At 43.8% G+C, this 21,148-nt stretch overlaps 1 protein-coding gene across 1 annotated transcript in view; it reads right to left on the reverse strand.

Moving 5' to 3' along the window:
• The window catches only part of sphkap (SPHK1 interactor, AKAP domain containing), a 207,383-nt gene that overhangs the window by 151,061 nt on the left and 35,174 nt on the right, over positions 1-21,148 (reverse strand). Inside the window, 1 exon segment of the mRNA XM_034168147.1 lies at positions 7,530-7,640. Within this exon segment, the coding sequence (XP_034024038.1) occupies positions 7,530-7,640 (111 nt within the window).

A 21,148-nucleotide genomic window follows, 5' to 3' on the forward strand; every position in this document is an offset into this window, starting at 1 on the left:
TAAAGAAAGGAAAGAGAAGAGCGAAAAGAAGAGGAAGGGGAAAAAAAGATAATTTCTCTTCATACCATACAGACTCACTGGCATATCACACAAGTCATGCACAGGCAGATAGTTTAGACATGGTTAAAATTTTAAACAAACTAATTCCAGACAAGTTATTGAAATTAACATCACTTCTGTCATTTTATATAGTGAAAATATCAGTTATATATTTTAGTTTTAAAGTAATGCACTAATTTTGAAGGTTTTAGCATTTAGACACACATGCCGCAATGTGTTATGGGGAAATTAGTTTCTTGACATGAGTAGTTGGTTGGTCAGTATAACACTGACCACCGACTCAATTTTTACAAAAAAAAAAAAAAAAGGCAATTTGAAAACTTAAAATTTGGTTTGTTAAATGGAATCAGCACTTTCAGCGAATGTGTGGTGGCAAATGCTGTTCATACTACCATGAACACGGCCATCTACTAGCCAGTAGATGGCAATATTCATGGCAGTGTGAATACAATAACTTGTCTCTTCAACTCTGTCACTGATTCATGAACACTGTTCTCAAGAATCTGCTGATATTGACTGGAATCCATGTGACCCTCAACTTTAACAAGATTCCCAGTACCTGCACTGGTCACACAGCCCCACAGCATGATAGAACCAGCTACAAATTTTACTGTAGGTAGCAATAGTTTTTCTTGGAATGCTGTGTTCTTTTTCAGCCATGCATACTGCCCCTTGTTATGTCCAAATAACTCGGTTTTAGTTTCATCAGTCCACAGCACCTTATTCCAAAATGAAGCTGGCTTGTCCAAATGTGTTTTCGCATACCTCAAGCAACTCTGTGGCGTGTATGCAGAAAAGGCTTCCTCTGTATTACACCATCATACAGCATCTCCTTGTGCAAAATGTGCTGTATAGTTGAACGATGCACAGAGACACTATCTGCAGTAAGATCATGTTGTAGGTCTTTGGAGCAGGTCTGTGGGTTGACTATGACTGTTCTCACTAAGGATGAACGAGTACACCACTATCTGTATCTGGTCAACCATCTAAATGATCTCTATCCATATTTGTACTCACAGTGAGCGGGGACTAAACCGGAAGTAGGCATGGTTTAACCAAAATGGGTGGGGCTTAAATCACTACATTATTTTAAGTCTGAAATTGATATGGATTGATCAGAAGTTGCTATATTTATTGTTTATTTGAAAACTATTTACAGAACAGCTTCAAAATTGAGATTTAAATCAATGTTTTTGATCACAAAACTAAGAGAACCATTTACAGAACAAGTTTTTATAAACTCAGAACATGAATATTCTTAAGTGTATGAATGAATAACAGAACAGCCTCAGAATTGACATTCAGTGTAGTAGGAAATTATGAACTACTAAGTACGCATGAACAAGAGTTGTCATAGTTAATACAACTTTCATTTTTTAATTTTATGATCAAACTGTGATTTTTTTTTTTCCAATTATTTATTTTTACTACTTAACATTCTTGGCATTTTTTTCCACACAAAGTTAAACAGTATTGATTAAGGTGTGTGTGTGTGTGTGTGTGTGTGTGCGCGCGCATGCCTGTCTGTGTGTGTATGTCTGTGTGACTGAGTGACTGTGTGAGAGGGAGAGAGAGGTTGTTCAACTGACCAGTTTATTTTTATGAACTGCAGTAAGAAAATGTCAGATACTGCATGCAGCCATATTCAATAAAAATATTAATATAGGCTACTTTGTGTGTTCAGCTATATGTGTGTATGTGCGTAAGTGTATGTGTGTAAGACTGTTTATATTTTAATGATCTGTGTGAACTTGGTGATTCATGCAAACATTCAGTGATGGCAAACAGGGAAATAATATGTCAGCCTTGTTCACTGTATTCTTCTCAAAAGCACCGCGTTCAGTCGGAGCAGTTTTCCAACTGACTTTATATTAACAGCCAAACTAACAGCAAGCAAATGGTTAAAAAAACTGGAGTGGAGACAGTGACAGATGCGACATGAGCTGTTTTCAGCTCTGTTTTGTCAAATGCACTGCGTACGATCAAAAACAAGTTCACCAAGTAACTTTAAATATCATACAAACTGAAATACAGGCGAGCTGAAGAAAACTTAAGGAGTACTGAGAGAGCAACGTGAGGAAGAGTCAAGCCAAGCACAGAGAGAGAGATCAGTTCCTGTCTGTGTGTGTGCGAGAGGCTACAGAGAGACATGTCTGTGTCGGGAGGGGCAGGCACTGTGTGACTGGCCAATCATAGAGTGTGAAGACAGTCAGTTAGCCAATGAGGATTTTCCGTCACCACGAGCACAGATATTGAGGAGTTTTACTCATATCATGCTCGTACTCATCAAAAATGCTTTATCCATACCGGATACTCGTTTGAAATGAGTATCCGGCTCAACCCTGGTTCTCACAATCCTTTGCTTCAGCTTATCTGAGATTTTTCTTGGCCTGCCACTTTGGGCCTCACTATGTTCCTCACAATGGAAACTGACAGCTGAAATCTCTGAGATAGCTTTTTGTATCCTTCCCCTAAACCATGATGTTGAACAATCATTGTTTTCAGGTCATTTGAGAGTTATTTAGAGGCTCCCATGTTGCCACTCATTAGAAGAGATGCAAAGAGGGGACAAGGGTGCCCAAATTTGTGCACCTGCCCAATTTTGTTTAAATAAATATTGCACACTTTCTGTAAATACTAGAAACTTAATTTCACTTCTCAAATATCAGTGTGTTCATCTGCTATATGATATATTTAACTGAAATTTCTGATCCAGACAACCAATGATTTATAAAAAAAAAAATATCCTAAGTTATAGCTAACCGCTAACCAATCAGTATTGTCTCTGGTACACTCTCAGCTACTGACAAGACGATTTTGAGTTTAAACAATGCCAATGCTTCTGATAGAATTAAAAGCAATCCCAAACCCAAACCCAGCCAATGAGTCATTGCTTCTGTCTTTGTGTGCCTGGCACTGCTGTAGGGAAATGGCATTTACCTTGACAGTATATAGTGGTCCAGCCATGAGGCAGACGTCTTGAAAAGGAAAGCAGGTTTGACTTATGGTTTTGATTTATAAACCAAGTTTATCCGAATATTTTAACTACATTAATGTCAAGTCTGTAATTTGTACAAAGTGAAAATATAACATATCTTTTAATGTTAAAATAATGCACTAATTCTGAAGTTTTGAACATATGGGGATCCACGGGAGTAGTCTTGGGTAGATTGGGTAATGTTTATAAAATAGATAGCTGACATTTCTCAAGGGTGGTAATAAATTATGCAGTTTCTATAATGATTTGGAATGGTCTGCGAGTCCAGAGTGTAATTAAAAATGTCCATTACTCACTGTTGTTACCTAATATCCATAATTTCTCCAAAAATATTAGTTCTATCAACATTCCCTTTTGGCAGTGTTCATCCTTGACCCAAAATATATAAACATACCAAATGCAAATGTCAGCTCTCCCCAGTTTCTCTGTGATTGAAGCAAACATGTGCACACATGCATACACATACACAGAAGCCACTTGGCTTTTAATATATAGATATGTATGTAAAGATGTGACACCTGGAGATTTGGAGAAGATCTGTATGAAGGAGTGGACCAAAATCCCTGTTGCAGTGTGTGAAAACTTGGTCAAGAACTACAGGAAACGTCTGACCTCTGTAATGGCAGACAAAGGCTACTGTACCAAATATTAACATTAATTTACACACACACACACACACACACACACACACACACACACACACACACACACACACACACACACACACACACACACACACACACACACACACATACATATATATGATGTAGATGTAACACATGTGTAAGCTAAATCAATCACAGGTATCAGATCATCCATCATCAGTTCCATGTCTCTGATCCAGTCATTATAATGTATTTTTGTCAGGGTGTGACGGGGGTTTGGTTTTCTGCTTTGTTTCTGCTTAGCTTTGCCTTTTTCCTCTTTGTTCATGTATGCTTTTCTCTGGTCACGCCCTGTTTCCGGTCCTCTCCATGCACACCTGTCCTGGATTTACTGATTAGCTCCCGGGAGTATATATGCTTGTGTCTGTTCCTCACCAGATTGTTGCACCCTGTGCCTTCTTTCCAGCTCTTGAGTTTGTGTTTCCTAGTCCTGCCTGCTTTTGTGTGTTCTCGACCTCCTGCCTGCCTGTTACGACTAAGCCTGATGATCATTGTACTGCTGCTGTGTATTTTGGACTGCCTTCCCGTGTACCGACCACTGCTTCCCACATTAAAACCCGTCTGCAACCAGAGCTGTCTGTGTGAGCCCTGCATTTGTGTCCACCCATTCCAGCCTGTCAGATCAATCTGGCCAACGATGGACACAGCGGGCTCAGATCCATTTCAGTTGGCGGTACGCCACCATAGTCAGCAGCTTGCCCAACAGGAAGACCAGCTTTCTACGCTCAGCACCGGGATTAGCGAACTTTCTAAACACCAGGACGCGTTTATGTCTTCAGTGAGCTCCCAGATGAACCAAATACTGTCCCGGCTGGATCCTCAGGCTATGTCGGACGCGGCCACTGGGAGTACAAACACCCCGCCGGCTCCGCCAGCCGCCTTGTAGCCTCCTGTACACTCCCCTTTTGTGTGTAACCAGTTGTCGCACCCATAACACTTTTCAGGCGAATCAGGAGATGTAAGACCTTTTATTACTCAGTGTGAGTTACATTTTGAATTAATGTCAGCCATGTTCCCGACCGATAGAACAAAGATCGCTTACATTATAACTCACCTGTCTGGACGAGTCGCTGCCTGGGCCACAGCCGAGTGGGAGCGCCAGTCACCATCCTGTTCTTCACTCTTGATGGCGTACAAGTCCGCAGCTGATTGTCGTCGGTCAGCAGCCCCGTCTTACTCTCCGGGCCAGAGGGTTTGGCTATTGACGCGCCACCTTGCCTTTAGGGGCAGGCCGAAAAAGTTGGGCCCCAGGTTCGTTGGTCCCTTCCCTGTGTCCAAGGTCATTAATCCGGTTTCTGTTCATCTCCTCCTCCCCCGGTCCATGCGTGTTCACCCTACGTTTCATGTCAGTCAGGTTAAACCCGTCTGGTCCAGTGCGTTGTGCCCTCCTGCCATCATCCCGCCGCCTGCCCGGTATGTGGATGGTGGCCCCGTTTTTTCGGTGCGCTGGCTTTTGGCTTCTCGCCGTCGCGGTCATGGTTTCCAGTATTTGGTTGATTGGGGGGGGGGGGGGTACGGCCCCGAGGAGCAGTCGTGGATTCCCTCCCATTTTGTTTTGGACCCTGGTCTGGTCCGTGACTTCCATGCTGCTCATCCCTCTTCCCCTGGGCCGGTGGGGGTCGGCCGTGGCGGGGGGGTACTGTCAGGGTCTGATGGGGGGTTTGGTTTTCTGCTTTGTTTCTGCTTAGCTTTGCCTTTTTCCTCTTTGTTCATGTATGCTTTTCTTGTGGGGGTGTGTCTGCTGCTTTCTTGCACTAAGTCTCTGGCCACGCCCTGTTTCCGGTCCTTGCCATGCACACCTGTCCTGGATTTACTGATTAGCTCCCGGGAGTATATATGCTCACTGCTTGTGTCTGTTCCTCACCAGATTGTTGCGCCCTGTGCCTTCTTTTCAGCTCTTGAGTTTGTGTTTCCTAGCCCTGCCTGTTTTTGTGTGTTCTCGACCTCCTGCCTGCTTGTTACGACTACGACTAAGCCTGATGATCACTGTACTGCTGCTGTGCTGCTGTGTGGACTAAGCGGTTGAAGATGAGTGTGTGTGTGTGTGTGTGTGTGTGTGTGTGTGTGTGTGTGTGTGTGTGTGTGTGTGTGTGTGTGTGTGTGTGTGTGTGTGTGTGTGTGTGTGTGTGTGTGAGTGAGAGAGAGAGTGAGTTATGGGCTATGAAAATGCAGGCATCGTGTATACAAATGGCTATAATTCCTATATCATTAATGCAATATTTTTATTAATTGCTTTGATTTAAACCTGAAGGTTTATGTTACAAACATATCTTGAATGTTTTATTTCAAGTCCTGTGGTGGTGTACAGACAAAATTAACCAAAATTGTATCACTGTCAAAATACTTTTGGATCTGTACTATATGGCCAACAATAGGACTAAACCTAAATATTAAATATGACACCATGCCTCAGTGGTAAAGGCCATTTAAAACACTTCAACAATATGGACCTGGTCTGGCTGAACTTGGAGACGAAGCAGTGGAGACACTTTGTTGATTTGTTCCGTTTGTTCTTAACAACCAGGCAGTAATTTTTGCCCAATTTGATCAGTGGCTTTGCGTTTTTAATATTAAACACAGAGGGCCTTGCTTGTGTGTAACGAGGCTTTCCAAATGTTTGTGCGGTGGGTGGGAAAATGTTTTGCGGGTGATTTGCTGAGGATAATTGTACACATGACAACAGCTGGTAACATGACTTATAAATGAGGATTTACAAGTCATGAAAATGAGCATTTCATGTGTTAATGGACGTAAGGACAAAATGAAATTAAATAAGCCACTTACAGCTATGTATGCAGCTTGCACTCCATTACGCATGAATTCTGCCACATAACTGAGCATGTTTACATGCTGGCAATTAAAACAAAACACACACACACACACACACACATAGAAGCAACCAGAACCTGCTAAAAATTCATTTTGAGCTTTAAAAACATCATAGTGTGTAAATTTAATTTAACCTTTTTTTAACCAAGTTAGTCCCACTGAGATCTAGATCTCTTTTGCAAGGGAGACCTGGGCAACTATCAAGTTTCCAATTCACCTAACCTGCATGTCTTTAAAATGTGGGAGGAAGCTGGACCACCTGGAGGAAACTCACACAAACACGCAAACTCCACACAGAAAGGCCACAGGTGGGAAATGATCCCATGACCTTCTTGCTGTGAAGTAACAGTGCTAACCACTAAGCCACTGTGCTGCCCAGCTATTAGCATGTTTAACAATCACAATTTTGTACACTCAGGTGGACAAACCCCAAATTGCATATGCATGAGGGAAAATGTGTTAAATGGAAAATATGTTATTTTGGGCAATGTAAAGGTGCAATCCTCAGTGCACACTGTTTTTGCACACATTTTTGTGGGAGCTATGGTGTTTGTGAATGTTTGTACACATGCAAACCTTTAGTAAATCAAGCCATCAACGTTGTTTACCCTTCTGGCTTGTAGCCAGAGGTATGCACTCTAATGAAGTGTGTGTGTGTGTGTGTGTGTGTGTGTGTGTGTGAGGGGGGAGCACACTGGTAAAACGCTTGAGTGCAGATTTCTTCATGTTTTAACTTCCTGCATGAACGCTTCCTGACACATGATTCATCAAATCTAAACCAACACTGCAGTTTAAAGACCATCAGTGAATTGTGGCATTTTAAGTGCAGGTGTATGTTTAAATGATGTTTCTTCATGTCATAGTCCTAAAATTCTCTTATATGTCTCTTCTGAAGCCACTAACAGGCCTGAAGCCTCAGGATTCGTTGTGATTCAAAATGTCAAAAGTGTGCATGTTTCATGCACAGTGTGACTCACCGTGTTGTAGCTGCTCTCTGCGTCGTCGTCCAGCAGATCCAGTCTGCACAGAGATTTATGGTTCCTCATCCAGTACTCCAAGGAGTCCAGCACGCTGTTACTGCACAGCACCTGCAGCACAAAGTCAGAGCTGCTCACCACCCACACTGCACAAAACCACACATACTCACGCAGGAATATACACTTAGATACATGTGCACCTGAAATTCTTTGCGGTTTTCCGTGTCATTATTAGATTGACTGACTTTTCAACAGAATCGTTATTCCAGAATAAATATCAAAGGATGCAACAACAGGATAGTGTCGGGGTCTGTCCTGGTTCCTGCCCTGTCTGTCTTTCCAGGTGGAGCTGAGGTGAAGGTCACTGTGGCATTCTTCTGCTTGGACGGCGGCGTCGGCTGTGGGTGACGTCAGGGCTCCAGCCCTGCTGTCAAGGCAGCACATGGGATCTGTCAGAGGTGTGTTCATCAGCACCAGTATTTAACCTCGGACCTTCCACTGATTTGGAGCCAGAATCTCTGGGTTGATGCCAGGTTCCTACAGTGCTTCTACCACGCACCCAGCCGATAACCTGGTCTTAATGTCTGTCTGTTTAGTTATCTTGGTTTGGCGTCCCTCTCCGTTTATGGAGCTGATGTTAACCTGTTGTGTTTTTCCGTTGTGAGCTTCCAGGCTCTACCTGCCGTGTTTTCTCCTGTGAGCTTCCAGGCTCTACCTGCCGTGTTTTCTCCTGTGAGCTTCCAGGCTCTACCTGCCGTGTTTTTCGCTGTGAGCTTCCAGGCTCTACCTGCCGTGTTTTTCGCTGTGAGCTTCCAGGCTCTAACTGCCGTGTTTTCTCCTGTGAACTTCCAGGCTCAACCTGCCGTGTTTTCTCCTGTGAACTTCCAGGCTCTACCTGCCGTGTTTTCTCCTGTGAACTTCTAGGCTCTACCTGCCGTGTTTTCTGCTGTGAGCTTCCAGGCTCTCAATGTAACCTATCGTGTTTCTCGCTGTGAGCTTCCAGGCTCAACCTGCCGTGTTTTCTCCTGTGAGCTTCCAGGCTCTACCAGCCATATATTACTCTGCAACCTTTTAGGTTCGTAATGTTAAAGTTAATCAGTCGTATTTTTCTGCTGTGTGAGCTTCCAGCTCTTAAATTTGCCTACATTAATTGAATGAATGAATGAATTTTGTTTATTCGGCACACAGATGAACAACAATAAAGGCAATAACAAAACACATAAAAAGAACAACGTACAGAGAACCCGTGTGGCTGAAAGGGTGAAGGCAGAAGCAAAGCTTATAAATATCATATTCTTATACCATAAAAAATAAAGAATGTATACATATATAAATATATATTCTCATGACAACAATACAAAAAATGTGCATTAACAATGTAACTTAATCACTAAAATTTCAAAACACAACCAAACAAGCAATAGTGCACAATCCCAAGCACAAAGACAAAATTGCTTAACCTAATCCTTCAAACTATAACGGGTAAATATATTCTTTTTGTAAAGCCTTTTAAAGCCAAGTAATGTACCAGGTATTTTAATATTATATTATAATATTATATTATTTCAAATATTAACACACCTAACGGAAAGACAATGATTTTTTACAGTAGTTCGGATCTTTAATGTCTTAAATAATAATGTTCCTCAAAAACAAATAACAGATTTGTTGGCTCACGATATGGTTTATTACTGATCATTCTTATAGCTTTCTTTTGCAACAGAAATATTGGATTAGTGTTAGTTCTGTATGTATTTCCCGAAACTTCAACACAATATGTCATATATGGAACAAGTAATGTATGATATAAAATGGTTAATGAATGTTGGGAGAGGAAGTCTTGTGCTTTATGCAGAATTGCAATGGTGGTTGACATTTTAGACTTAACATAGTTAATATGTGTTTTCCAGCTTAATTTATCATCAATATAAACACCAAGACATTTTGTATCTGTTTCAATTTCAATATCAATATCATGTAATAATAGATTTCGAACCATTGTTTAAATTTCTATAATTCATTCTCCATCGTGTCCAGGAGCTGTCACAAATGATCCCCACTACAAAACACAGTTGGACTTGGAAACCAAACATATATCATTAACCTGTTCATGCCCAGATTTTTTTTTTATAAGTGGAAAAAATTGTATTTGTACCTTTGAGATTTTTTATTGTGAGCACAAAATGACAGTGATACAATTCGGCAACAATTGTTGCCAGTGGGGCAAAACGAGTTAATATAAAAAAGAAACAACAATGGCCCAAGGACTGAACCCTGGGACACCCCACAACTAATCTTCAAGAATTCAGAATTTGTCCCACCAGTGTGGACACACTGATACCTATTGTGTAAGTAGCTTGTTATCCAATCATGTGCAAATCCCCTGATACCATGTAATTTGTCCAATAGCAAGGTATGATCTATAGTATCAAATGCTTTCTGTAAACAACAAAAAAACCCTACAGTATATTGCTTATTTTCAGTCGCGTTGGAAATTTGTTCAATGAAATCCATTGCAGCCAAATAAGTAGTGCGATTCTTTCTAAAACCGTACTGCTGCTGGCTAAGGATATGATGTTTAGTTAAGAAATCATTTGACCTCGTTACAAATACCTTTTCCAATTTATTTGAAAATTGTGGCAAGAAGGAGATTGGCCTATAATTAAAAAAAAAAAAAACAAAAACATGTTTCTCACCAGATTTGAACAATGGTATCACTTCAGCTATTTTCATTTTGAAAGGAAATTTACCATTCATTAATGAGAAATTACAGATATACGTTAAAGGCTTAAAAATACAACCAATAATATTTTTAACCAAAAACATATCAAAAATGTCACTATCAGTTGATTTTTTTCCCCCTTAAGTTTATGAACTATGTCAATAATCTCTTTTTCATCTGTTCCATTAATGAACATTGAATCCAGAACTGTTTTTATTGTTTTTCTGTGATCCAAAGAGCACATTTTAGAAGATACAATTGAATTTACTAAGGTTTTACCCATGTTAACAAGATAACCATTAAAATCACCTGCTATAGCTTTGTTTTCTTTAACAGTTTTGTCAGTATTTGCATAAAAACAAGCAGGATATTCTTTAACTTTTTTCTTATTTATGATTTAATTAAAAAACTTTCAAATACTCCTTTTGTTTATTTTTTTCCAATAAATCTCTATACTACTGCCTTTTAAAAAGATTGCATAATGTTAGTTTGTTTAATAACTTCAGTAATGTCTTATATTTTCTCTCAGGTTCAACTGTTCTAAAATTCTCTTTACATGCATTCTGAAGTCCCTTAGTGATACAAGGTTTATGTTTGTTTTGCTGATTTCCAACTTTTAACACATAAGGGCAATGTTTATTTTATAAATTGGAAATAATAGACACAGTGGAGAAATTCATGTCACGTCAGCTCTTAAAAAAACACACAAGATGGGTTTGAGTAGAGAAAAATGTGCATCAAACAGCGCGTGCAAGGATAAGCAATAATAATGAATGATTTGTAAGATTGATCTATATCCTCAATATAAATGTCACTCCAGTTTTGATGTATTAAATCTGTTCTAAGATTTTCCATAGTTTCCTTTGTTATTTTCCTTGTGAAATCACTGGATACAATCCCATATAAAACACAGAATTTATAAATTCAGCTATATGTAACTGACTATGAGGATTTAGGAAATCTATATTAAAGTCTCCACAGATAAATAAAACCTTATTATTAGTTTTAAAAGTGTTGTACATACCTGTCGGTTTTTCCACAAAAAATATTCATGTTTGATCCAGGAGCTCTATAATTTAATTGAATTTATTTATTTTGGCACACAAACTCGACAATAACAAAAACTGATACACACAAGACAATTTCACAGTGACATGTGTGACCAAAAAGGGGGTGAGCAGAAGCAAAGCTTATAAACGCCCACCCCATATATACATACATACATATAGGGTTGTCGCGATATAGGGATGTTGCATCCCGATCAGGAATCCGATATAGATTTTATCCTCATTATTTTGATCAGCGCTATTTCATTATTGCAGATTAATGGGCCTTTCATGTGTCGGAAGCGTCAGAGGCATGAGACGCACTGCTTTTTAGAGGCATCAGAAGCGTCGCTTCTTACGGGAGCGCGCACTGCCGCTTGTCGGCAGGTTGACGCGGTCTAAGTCTGGAGGTTTCTTCCTGTTAAAAGGGAGTTTTTTTCTTCCCACTGTAGCCAAGTGCTTGCTCACAGGGGGTCGTTTTGACCGTTGGGGTTTTACATAATTATTGTATGGCCTTGCCTTACAATATAAAGCGCCTTGGGGCAACTGTTTGTTGTGATTTGGCGCTATATAAAAAAAATTGATTGATTGATAAGTTCAACCCAATCTTTTTTTTTTTAATTGAACAAAAGAAAAAACATGAGTTCAACCGGACATTTGCGCACATGCGTGCGGCTGAAACCGATTCCAGAGGAGCAAATGGAACAAGAGTTGCGCAGTGAATTTGGGAAGAAGAGATGGAATTGTAACCCGGAGAGAGGTGGGGGGAGTTACACACGCAAAGTTTCTTTTGCAGAACTGCTGTTTGTGTGTTTACGCGCTCAGCCTGATGCCTCGATGGAATGACAAGAGGATGATGGACACCTTCCCACCGAAACTCTTGCTCAGTCATCCTTCCGAGCGCAGCAGGACCCGGTGTTGACCAATTCCTCAGGACAACGATCTGTCATCTGATTAACAAAAAGAAAAAACAAATTGGCCTGTGATTTTTTTTTGTCTGCAAAACAGAGTGAGATGGTGTGCGCACGAGCGACGTGCACACTCATCACATTTAGGAGCGCATCTTAAAGAGCTTCCATCTTCATTCACGTTCACTGCACTGCTCTGAACTTGTTGAACACTGATAAAGCATCAGAGGGGTTCACTACACACCGGGAGCAATAGGGGATTAAAAACCTTGCCCAAGGGCCCTTAGTGATTGTCCAGTCAGGTGGGGATTTGAACCACAGATCAGTGCAGAAACCACGTGTCTGAAGAAATATCCTTGGAAATGTTTTTTGTTGTTGTTGTTTGTTACCTCAAAATTTCTGATTACTGTTTAAAAAAGTTTAGAACACTTGTAATTAAAACAGCTAAATCAATAAATGGTTCTTTAGAAATCTTTCATCTATAAATTACAACCACCTGTTATTTCAGATTAGATAATTTGTTGTTTAACATACGGAACCTTGGACATTTATTTTTAGACAAATAAAATAACATGGAAATTTGTACATTTTTTAGGTCTGGTAGATTATTACTTGATTGTTCAAGCTACCTCAAGGAGAAGTGCACTGTTTAAGTGATAAATAATAAAATAATGTGATTAAAATGAAATTATTATATATTTAGCATTTGTTCATTGTTCATTCAGTTTTTTAAAGTATCGGATCGGGACTCGGTATCGGCAGATACTCAAAATCAGATGACTCGGAATCGGATCGGGGCCAAAAACACCTGATAGGGACATCCCTACATACATATATACACATTATCAACTCCCAGAGCAAGCACACAGGCGACAGTGGTAAGGAAAAAATCCCTCTGATGTATTGAGGAAGAAACCTCAAACAGACCAGACTCTAAGGGGTGACCCTCTGCTTGGGCCATGCTACAAACATATTTAACAACACAAACTCAAATCCCTGTTGTGTGGGCCGCCAGAAGAGGAGGTACTGCTGGCCCACCACCAGAGGGCGCCCTGCCTGAAGTGCGGGCTTCAGGCACGAGAGGGCGCTGCCGCCACAGACACAGCTGGGAGTGACAGCTGTTACTCATTACTTCCTGACAGCTGTCACTCATTCTTCATCACCTCACTCCATAAAACCCAGACGTCATCTCCACCTCATCGCCGAGATATCGTACTTCATTGAAGGTAATATCCTCAGCCGTTTTGTGTTACAATATATCTGTATATTGTGAGTGTTTGCAGGAGTACCGGTTCCTCTATCTGTGGAAGCTGAGTGAGTGCAGGACGGCACTCTTTTCCCCTGAGGAATCACTGCGGTACTCATCACATATTGAGTGAGAGGTGGAGGTGGCATTCCCACCGTTGTTGTTACTGGGTGTACACACACCCACACTTGACTGTCTTTGTTCTCGCCAGCAGTACCAGATCTGACAGTCGGAGACGGTGATCACCTGGGAATTCGGGACTTGGCGGCTCCAGTATTCACCAGGTTCGGTGGTGGCAGAAATCGTGTGGTTCCGGCCCTTCTCAGGACAGACGTCTTCTATCCTTGAGCCTGCCCACACGTCACCTTTGTAATTTGACTGTAATCATATTCTGACATTGTCTGTATATTCGTTGTGCACATTTCACAACATTAAATTGTTACTTTTTGGCTCATCTATTGACCGTTCATTTGCGCCCCTCTCCCTTCCGGGTTCGAAAAGGGGCCGCCCTCCCCACGCTCCACAGCCGCAGCGCTTTGGGGGCAACAGCTCCCCCTGCTGACGTTGTTAGGGAAACGCACAGGGCCAAAATGAGGAGGTTGATCCGTGGAGAGTGTTTTCTCTGCAGCTCAACTGAGCACACACAGAGAAACTGCCCCAAACGGCCAAAACGACAACACTCGCCCTTAGAGACTGGGCTAAGGGGGGGTCAAAACATTCAAGTGAGACACACACAGATTGCCACATGACTCCCAGTCACAATCCTGAGCGGGGATTTAACCCTTCAAGCCCCAGCACTTGGTGGACACGGGGTCAGAAGGGAATCTGCTAGACAGCAGATGGGCAAGGGAGGTAGGGCTCCCTCTGGTGACGCTTCCTTCGCCATTGCAGGTGCGGGCACTAGATGGCACCCTCCTCCCTTTACTCACACACAAGACACAACCAGTAACTCTGGTGGTGTCTGGAAACCATCGGGAGGAGATTGAGTTTTTTGTAACTCCTTCTACCTCCCGCGTGATTTTGGGCATCCCATGGATGTTGAAGCACAATCCCCGGATTGATTGGCCGTCTGGGGTGGTGGTTCAGTGGAGCGAAACCTGCCATCGGGTGTGTTTAGGATCCTCGGTTCCTCTCGGTTTACAGGCTAAGGAGGAGATCAAAGTCCCTCCCAATCTGACGGCAGTGCCGGTTGAGTACCACGATCTTGCTGACGTCTTCAGCAAGGATCTGGCACTCACCCTTCCCCCGCACCGTCCGTACGATTGTGTCATTGATTTGGTTCCAGGCGCTGAGTTCCCGTCCAGCAGGCTGTACAACCTCTCACGACCTGAGCGCGAATCAATGGAGACCTACATCCGGGACTCATTAGCTGCCGGGCTGATCCGGAACTCCACCTACCCGATGGGGGCAGGTTTCTTCTTTGTGGGCAAGAAAGATGGCAGACTCCGTCCATGCATTGATTACAGGGGGCTGAATGAGATTACGGTTCGCAATCGATACCCGTTGCCATTGTTGGATTCCGTGTTCACCCCCCTGCATGGAGCCAAAATCTTTACTAAGCTGGATCTTAGAAATGCGTATCACCTGGTTCGGATCCGGAAGGGAGAAGAATGGAAGACGGCATTTAACACCCTGTTAGGTCACTTTGAGTACCTGGTCATGCCGTTCGGCCTCACCAACGCCCCCGCGACGTTCCAAGCCTTGGTTAACGACGTCTTGCGGGACTTCCTGCACCGATTCGTCTTCGTATATCTGGACGATATTCTCATCTTTTCTCCGGATCCTGAGACCCATGTCCAGCATGTACATCAGGTCCTGCAGCGGTTGTTAGAGAACCGACTGTTTGTGAAGGGCGAGAAGTGCGAGTTTCACCGCACGTCTTTGTCCTTCCTGGGGTTTATCATCTCCTCTAACTCCGTCGCCCCTGATCCGGCCAAGGTTGCGGCGGTGAGAGATTGGCCCCAACCAACAAGCCATAGGAAGCTGCAACAGTTCCTCGGCTTCGCTAATTTCTATAGGAGGTTCATTAAGGGCTACAGTCAGGTAGTTAGCCCCCTGACAGCCCTGACCTCTCCAAAAGTCCCCTTCACCTGGTCGGATCAGTGCGAAGCCGCGTTCAAGGAGTTGAAACAACGGTTTTCTACTGCGCCAGTTTTGGTGCAGCCCGACCCTAGCCGCCAGTTCATGGTTGAAGTGGACGCCTCTGACTCAGGGATAGGAGCCGTGCTGTCCCAGAGCGGAGAGACCGATAAGGTTCTTCACCCGTGTGCCTACTTTTCACGCAGGTTGACCCTGGCTGAACGGAACTATAGCGTCGGCAATCGAGAACTCCTTGCGGTGAAAGAGGCTCTTGAGGAGTGGAGACACCTGTTGGAGGGAGCGTCTGTGCCGTTCACGGTTTTCACTGACCATCGGAACCTGGAGTATATCAGGACCGCCAAGCGGCTGAACCCCAGGCAAGCCCGCTGGTCACTGTTCTTCGGGCGTTTTGACTTCCGGATCACCTATCGCCCCGGGACCAAGAACCAGAGGTCGGATGCCTTGTCCCGGGTACACGAAGAGGAGGTCAAAACTGCACTGTCGGATCCACCGGAGCCCATCCTGCCGGAGTCCACTATCGTGGCCACCCTCACCTGGGATGTGGAGAAGACCGTCCGGGAGGCCCTGGCACGGAGCCCGGACCCAGGAACAGGTCCGAAGAACCGTTTATACGCCCCACCAGAGGCCAGAGCTGCAGTCTTGGACTTCTGTCACGGTTCCAAGCTCTCCTGTCATCCAGGGGTGCGAAGGACCGTGGCAGTTGTCCGGCAGCGCTTCTGGTGGGCGTCTATGGAGGCCGACGTCCGGGAGTATATCCAGGCCTGCACCACCTGTGCCAGGGGCAAGGCAGACCATAAAAGGTCCCAAGGACTTCTCCAGCCATTACCGGTGCCTCATCACCCCTGGTCCCACATCGGCCTGGATTTCGTCACGGGCCTCCCGCCGTCCCAGGGCAACACCACCATCTTCACGATAGTGGACCGATTCTCCAAGGCGGCCCACTTCGTGGCCCTCCCGAAGCTCCCAACAGCCCAGGAGACAGCGGACCTCCTGGTCCACCACGTCGTCCGTCTGCATGGGATACCAACCGACATCGTCTCTGACCGTGGTCCCCAGTTCTCCTCACACGTCTGGAGGAGCTTCTGCAGGGAACTGGGGGCCACCGTGAGCCTCTCATCCGGGTACCATCCACAGACAAACGGACAGGCAGAGCGGGCCAACCAGGAACTGGAACAGACCCTCCGCTGCGTAACATCCGCGCACCCGACGGCCTGGAGTAACCATCTGGCCTGGATCGAGTATGCACATAACAGCCAGGTGTCTTCTGCCACCGGCCTCTCCCCATTTGAGGTGTGTTTGGGGTACCAGCCCCCATTATTTCCCGTGGTGGAGGGAGAGGTCGGTGTGCCCTCGGTCCGGGCCCATCTTCGGAGGTGCCGTCGGGTGTGGCGCACCGCCCGTTCTGCCTTGTTGAAAGCCCGGACAAGGGCCAAGACCCATGCAGACCGCCGGCGGTCCCCGGCCCCTGCATACCAGCCCGGGCAGGAGGTGTGGTTGTCAACGAAGGACATCCCCCTGCAAGTACAGTCTCCAAAATTGATGGACAGGTTCATCGGCCCCTTCCGTATCCTCAAAGTCCTCAGCCCTGCCGCGGTGAAGCTCCAGTTCCCAGCTTCACTGCGGATCCACCCGGTCTTCCATGTTTCCAGGATCAAACCTCACCACACCTCACCCCTCTGTGCTCCCGGTCCGGTGCCGCCTCCTGCCCGGATCATTGACGGGGAGCCGGCTTGGACAGTGCGCCGGCTCCTGGACGTCCGTCGAATGGGCCGGGGGTTCCAATATCTGGTGGACTGGGAAGGGTATGGACCCGAAGAACGCTCCTGGGTGAAGAGGAGCTTCATCCTGGATCCGGCCCTCCTGGCCGACTTCTACCGCCGACACCCCGACAAACCTGGTCGGGCGCCAGGAGGCGCCCGTTGAGGGGGGGGTCCTGTTGTGTGGGCCGCCAGAAGAGGAGGTACTGCTGGCCCACCACCAGAGGGCGCCCTGCCTGAAGTGCGGGCTTCAGGCACGAGAGGGCGCTGCCGCCACAGACACAGCTGGGAGTGACAGCTGTTACTCATTACTTCCTGACAGCTGTCACTCATTCTTCATCACCTCACTCCATAAAACCCAGACGTCATCTCCACCTCATCGCCGAGATATCGTACTTCATTGAAGGTAATATCCTCAGCCGTTTTGTGTTACAATATATCTGTATACTGTGAGTGTTTGCAGGAGTACCGGTTCCTCTATCTGTGGAAGCTGAGTGAGTGCAGGACGGCACTCTTTTCCCCTGAGGAATCACTGCAGTACTCATCACATATTGAGTGAGAGGTGGAGGTGGCATTCCCACCGTTGTTGTTAATGGGTGTACACACACCCACACTTGACTGTCTTTGTTCTCGCCAGCAGTACCAGATCCGACAGTCGGAGACGGTGATCACCTGGGAATTCGGGACTTGGCGGCTCCAGTATTCACCAGGTTCGGTGGTGGCAGAAATCGTGTGGTTCCGGCCCTTCTCAGGACAGACGTCTTCTATCCTCGAGCCTGCCCACACGTCACCTTTGTAATTTGACTGTAATCATATTCTGAGATTGTCTGTATATTCGTTGTGCACATTTCACAACATTAAATTGTTACTTTTTGGCTCATCTATTGACCGTTCATTTGCGCCCCCTGTTGTGGGTCCGTGTCACTACACTTTCACAACAATCCCATTATCGTAAACATCTAGTGAACCCCGTGTCTTCATCTACATACATAGATACATACGTATACACACACCAACATACACCTACACATACATAATTACACACACACACATATATATATATATATACACACACATACATATACACATACGAGGTCTATTAGAAAAGTATCCGACCTTATTATTTTTTTCAAAAACCATATGGATTTGAATCACGTGTGATTACATCAGACATGCTTGAACCCTCGTGGGCATGCGAGAGTTTTTTCACGCCTGTCGGTTACGTCATTCGCCTGTGGGAAGTCTTTGAGTGAGGAGTCGTCCACCCGCTCGTCGATTTTTTTCATTGTTTAGGAATGGCTCAGAGACTGTTGCTTTGTTTGATAAAAATGTTTTCAAAACTGTAAGGCACAACTGAGTGGACACCATTCAATAAATTCAGCTGGTTTTCGGTAAAAATTTTAACGGCTGAGAGATTTTGGTCTGGTAGTGTCACTTTAAGGACGGTCCACGGCGCCTGACGGCGATCTGCGCTTCGAGGCGGCAGCATCTCGCCGTTTCAAGTTGAAAACTTCCACATTTCAGGCTCTGACGCAGTAAGTCATCAGAGAACAGAGAACTTTCAGAAGAAGTCGGCATGAGGAGTTTATTCGGACATTCCATTGTTAACGGTCATTTTGTAATGAAAGAACGTGCGGGCAGAGTCGCATGTCAGGCTGGACCCGACCGCGGGGGGTCGCGGCAGGAAAAACACCTCCGTTGGAAATCTTAACGGGCAAGTTGGAACATGCCCAAGCTGTTAAACAATTTCTCAGTTACTCACTTGTTGAAAGCCATTAAAAGCCGCCTGAATTCTACAAATGGTTTTCAACACGGAGGTGTTTTTCCTGTCGCGGCGCACACAGATTTGCCGAGTCGTCACGGAAATACGTCTTTCATTAAAAAAATGTCCTTAAACAGTGGAATGTCCGCATAAATTCCTCATGCCGGCCTCTTCTGAATCTTCTCTGTTCTCTCACGATGTCCTGGGGGAATTAAGCCTTAAATTAGGATGTTTTCAGCTCGAAACAGGCCGACGACAGCGTCTGGAAGCGCTGCAGGACGTCCCGCTCCGTGGGAAGTCCTTACACCGACAGAAACACCCCATAATCTCTCATCAGCCGTTAAACTTTTCACAGAAAACCAGCTTAATTTCTCGAATAGTGTCCACTCGGATATTCCTCACAGGTCCAGAAAAAATTTTGATAAAGCAACGCGCGCCGTCTCGAGCAGCGTGTGAAACAAAGGAATTCAGCCGAGAGGGCGGGACCACATCTCACTCAAGGCCTGCCCACAGGGAAATGACGTCACCGACATGCGTGAAAAAACTCACGCATGCGCACGAGGGTTCAAGCATGACTGGTGTAATCGCATGTCATTCAAATCCATATAGTTAAAAAAAAAAAAAGGGTCGGTTTATTATCTAAGAGACCTCGTATACATACATACGCATACACTAATGAATATTACTGTACAAGTTCACAATTCCACTTGATAACACAAATCTCATCGTATTTCATTTGATACATATCTTGACAACATCATTTTTTTAATACTGATTTTTAAACTGATTGATATTTGGACATCGTTTGAGTTCATCCGTCAGGTTATTCCATAATCTAGGGCCACACATGGAGCCACAGAAACCATTCCTGGTCGTCCGAGCACCAGCAATTTTAAAATGATACAAGCCCCGTATATTTTCCTTCTCTCTCAGTAAAATATTCTTGAATTCTAAATGGCACTTGTTTATTTTTCACTTTGTACATTAACTGAACAGTCTTGAATTAAATCATATCATTAAGTTTTAATATTTGAGATTTAATGAACAGTGGGTTGGTGTGGTCTTGATAACCTGCATTATGAATTGTCCTTAATGCTCTTTTTTGAAGAATGAATAATAGTTGCAATGTAGTTTTGTAATTGTTGCCCCAAACTTCAGCACAATAAGTCAAATAGGGTGCAACCAATGAACAGTACAAAGTGTGTAGTGCTCTGCAATCAAGAACATGCTTTACTTTATTTAATACTGCAATACTCTTTGATACCTTCATTTGAATGTGCTGAATATGAGCTTTCCAATTATTTTTTTCATCAACAATGACACCTAAAAACTTATTCTTTTTGACACGCTCTCTGTTTACCCCATGTATATTTAACTGAATTTGTATGTCTTTTTTATAATTTCCAAATAACATTAATTTAGTTTTAGACAAATTTAATGATAATTTGTTAATATCAAACCATCTCTTTAACTTTATCATTTCTGTTCCTAAATCAGATAATAATTGCTGCAGATTTTCCGCTGAGCAAAACAGGTTTGTGTCATCTGCAAAGAGCACAGTTTTAACCAGATCTGAGACTTTACATAAATCATTAATGTATAAAATAAATAATTTTGGGCCCAACACAGAACCCTGTGGTAGCTCACAAATGATGTCCAAACATGAAGAACAGTATTCCCCGAGTTTAACAAACTGCTTTCGGTTTTGTAAGTAGTTTTTAATCCAACTGAGAGCAAACCCTCTAATCCCATACAGTTCCAACTTTTGAAATAATATATTGTGATCAATTGTGTCAAAAGCCTTTCTTAAGTCAATAAATAAACCTGCAACTATTACCCTTTGGTCCACATGTTTATTGATCTCTTCTATGGAATCGAGCAATGCCAGTGTCGTGGACCTTTTTACTCTAAAACCATATTGACTTTCATCAAGCAAGTTGTGTCGATCTATAAATGTATCCAGTCTGCTGTTGTAAAGTTTTTCCAGTATCTTTGAAAACTGTGACAATAGAGACACAGGCCTGTAGTTAGTAAAAAGATGCTTGCTACCAGATTTGAATAAAGGTATCACTTTTGCC

This window comes from Thalassophryne amazonica, chromosome 4, assembly GCF_902500255.1.
Source record: "Thalassophryne amazonica chromosome 4, fThaAma1.1, whole genome shotgun sequence".
Classification (NCBI taxonomy): Eukaryota; Metazoa; Chordata; class Actinopteri; order Batrachoidiformes; family Batrachoididae; genus Thalassophryne; species Thalassophryne amazonica.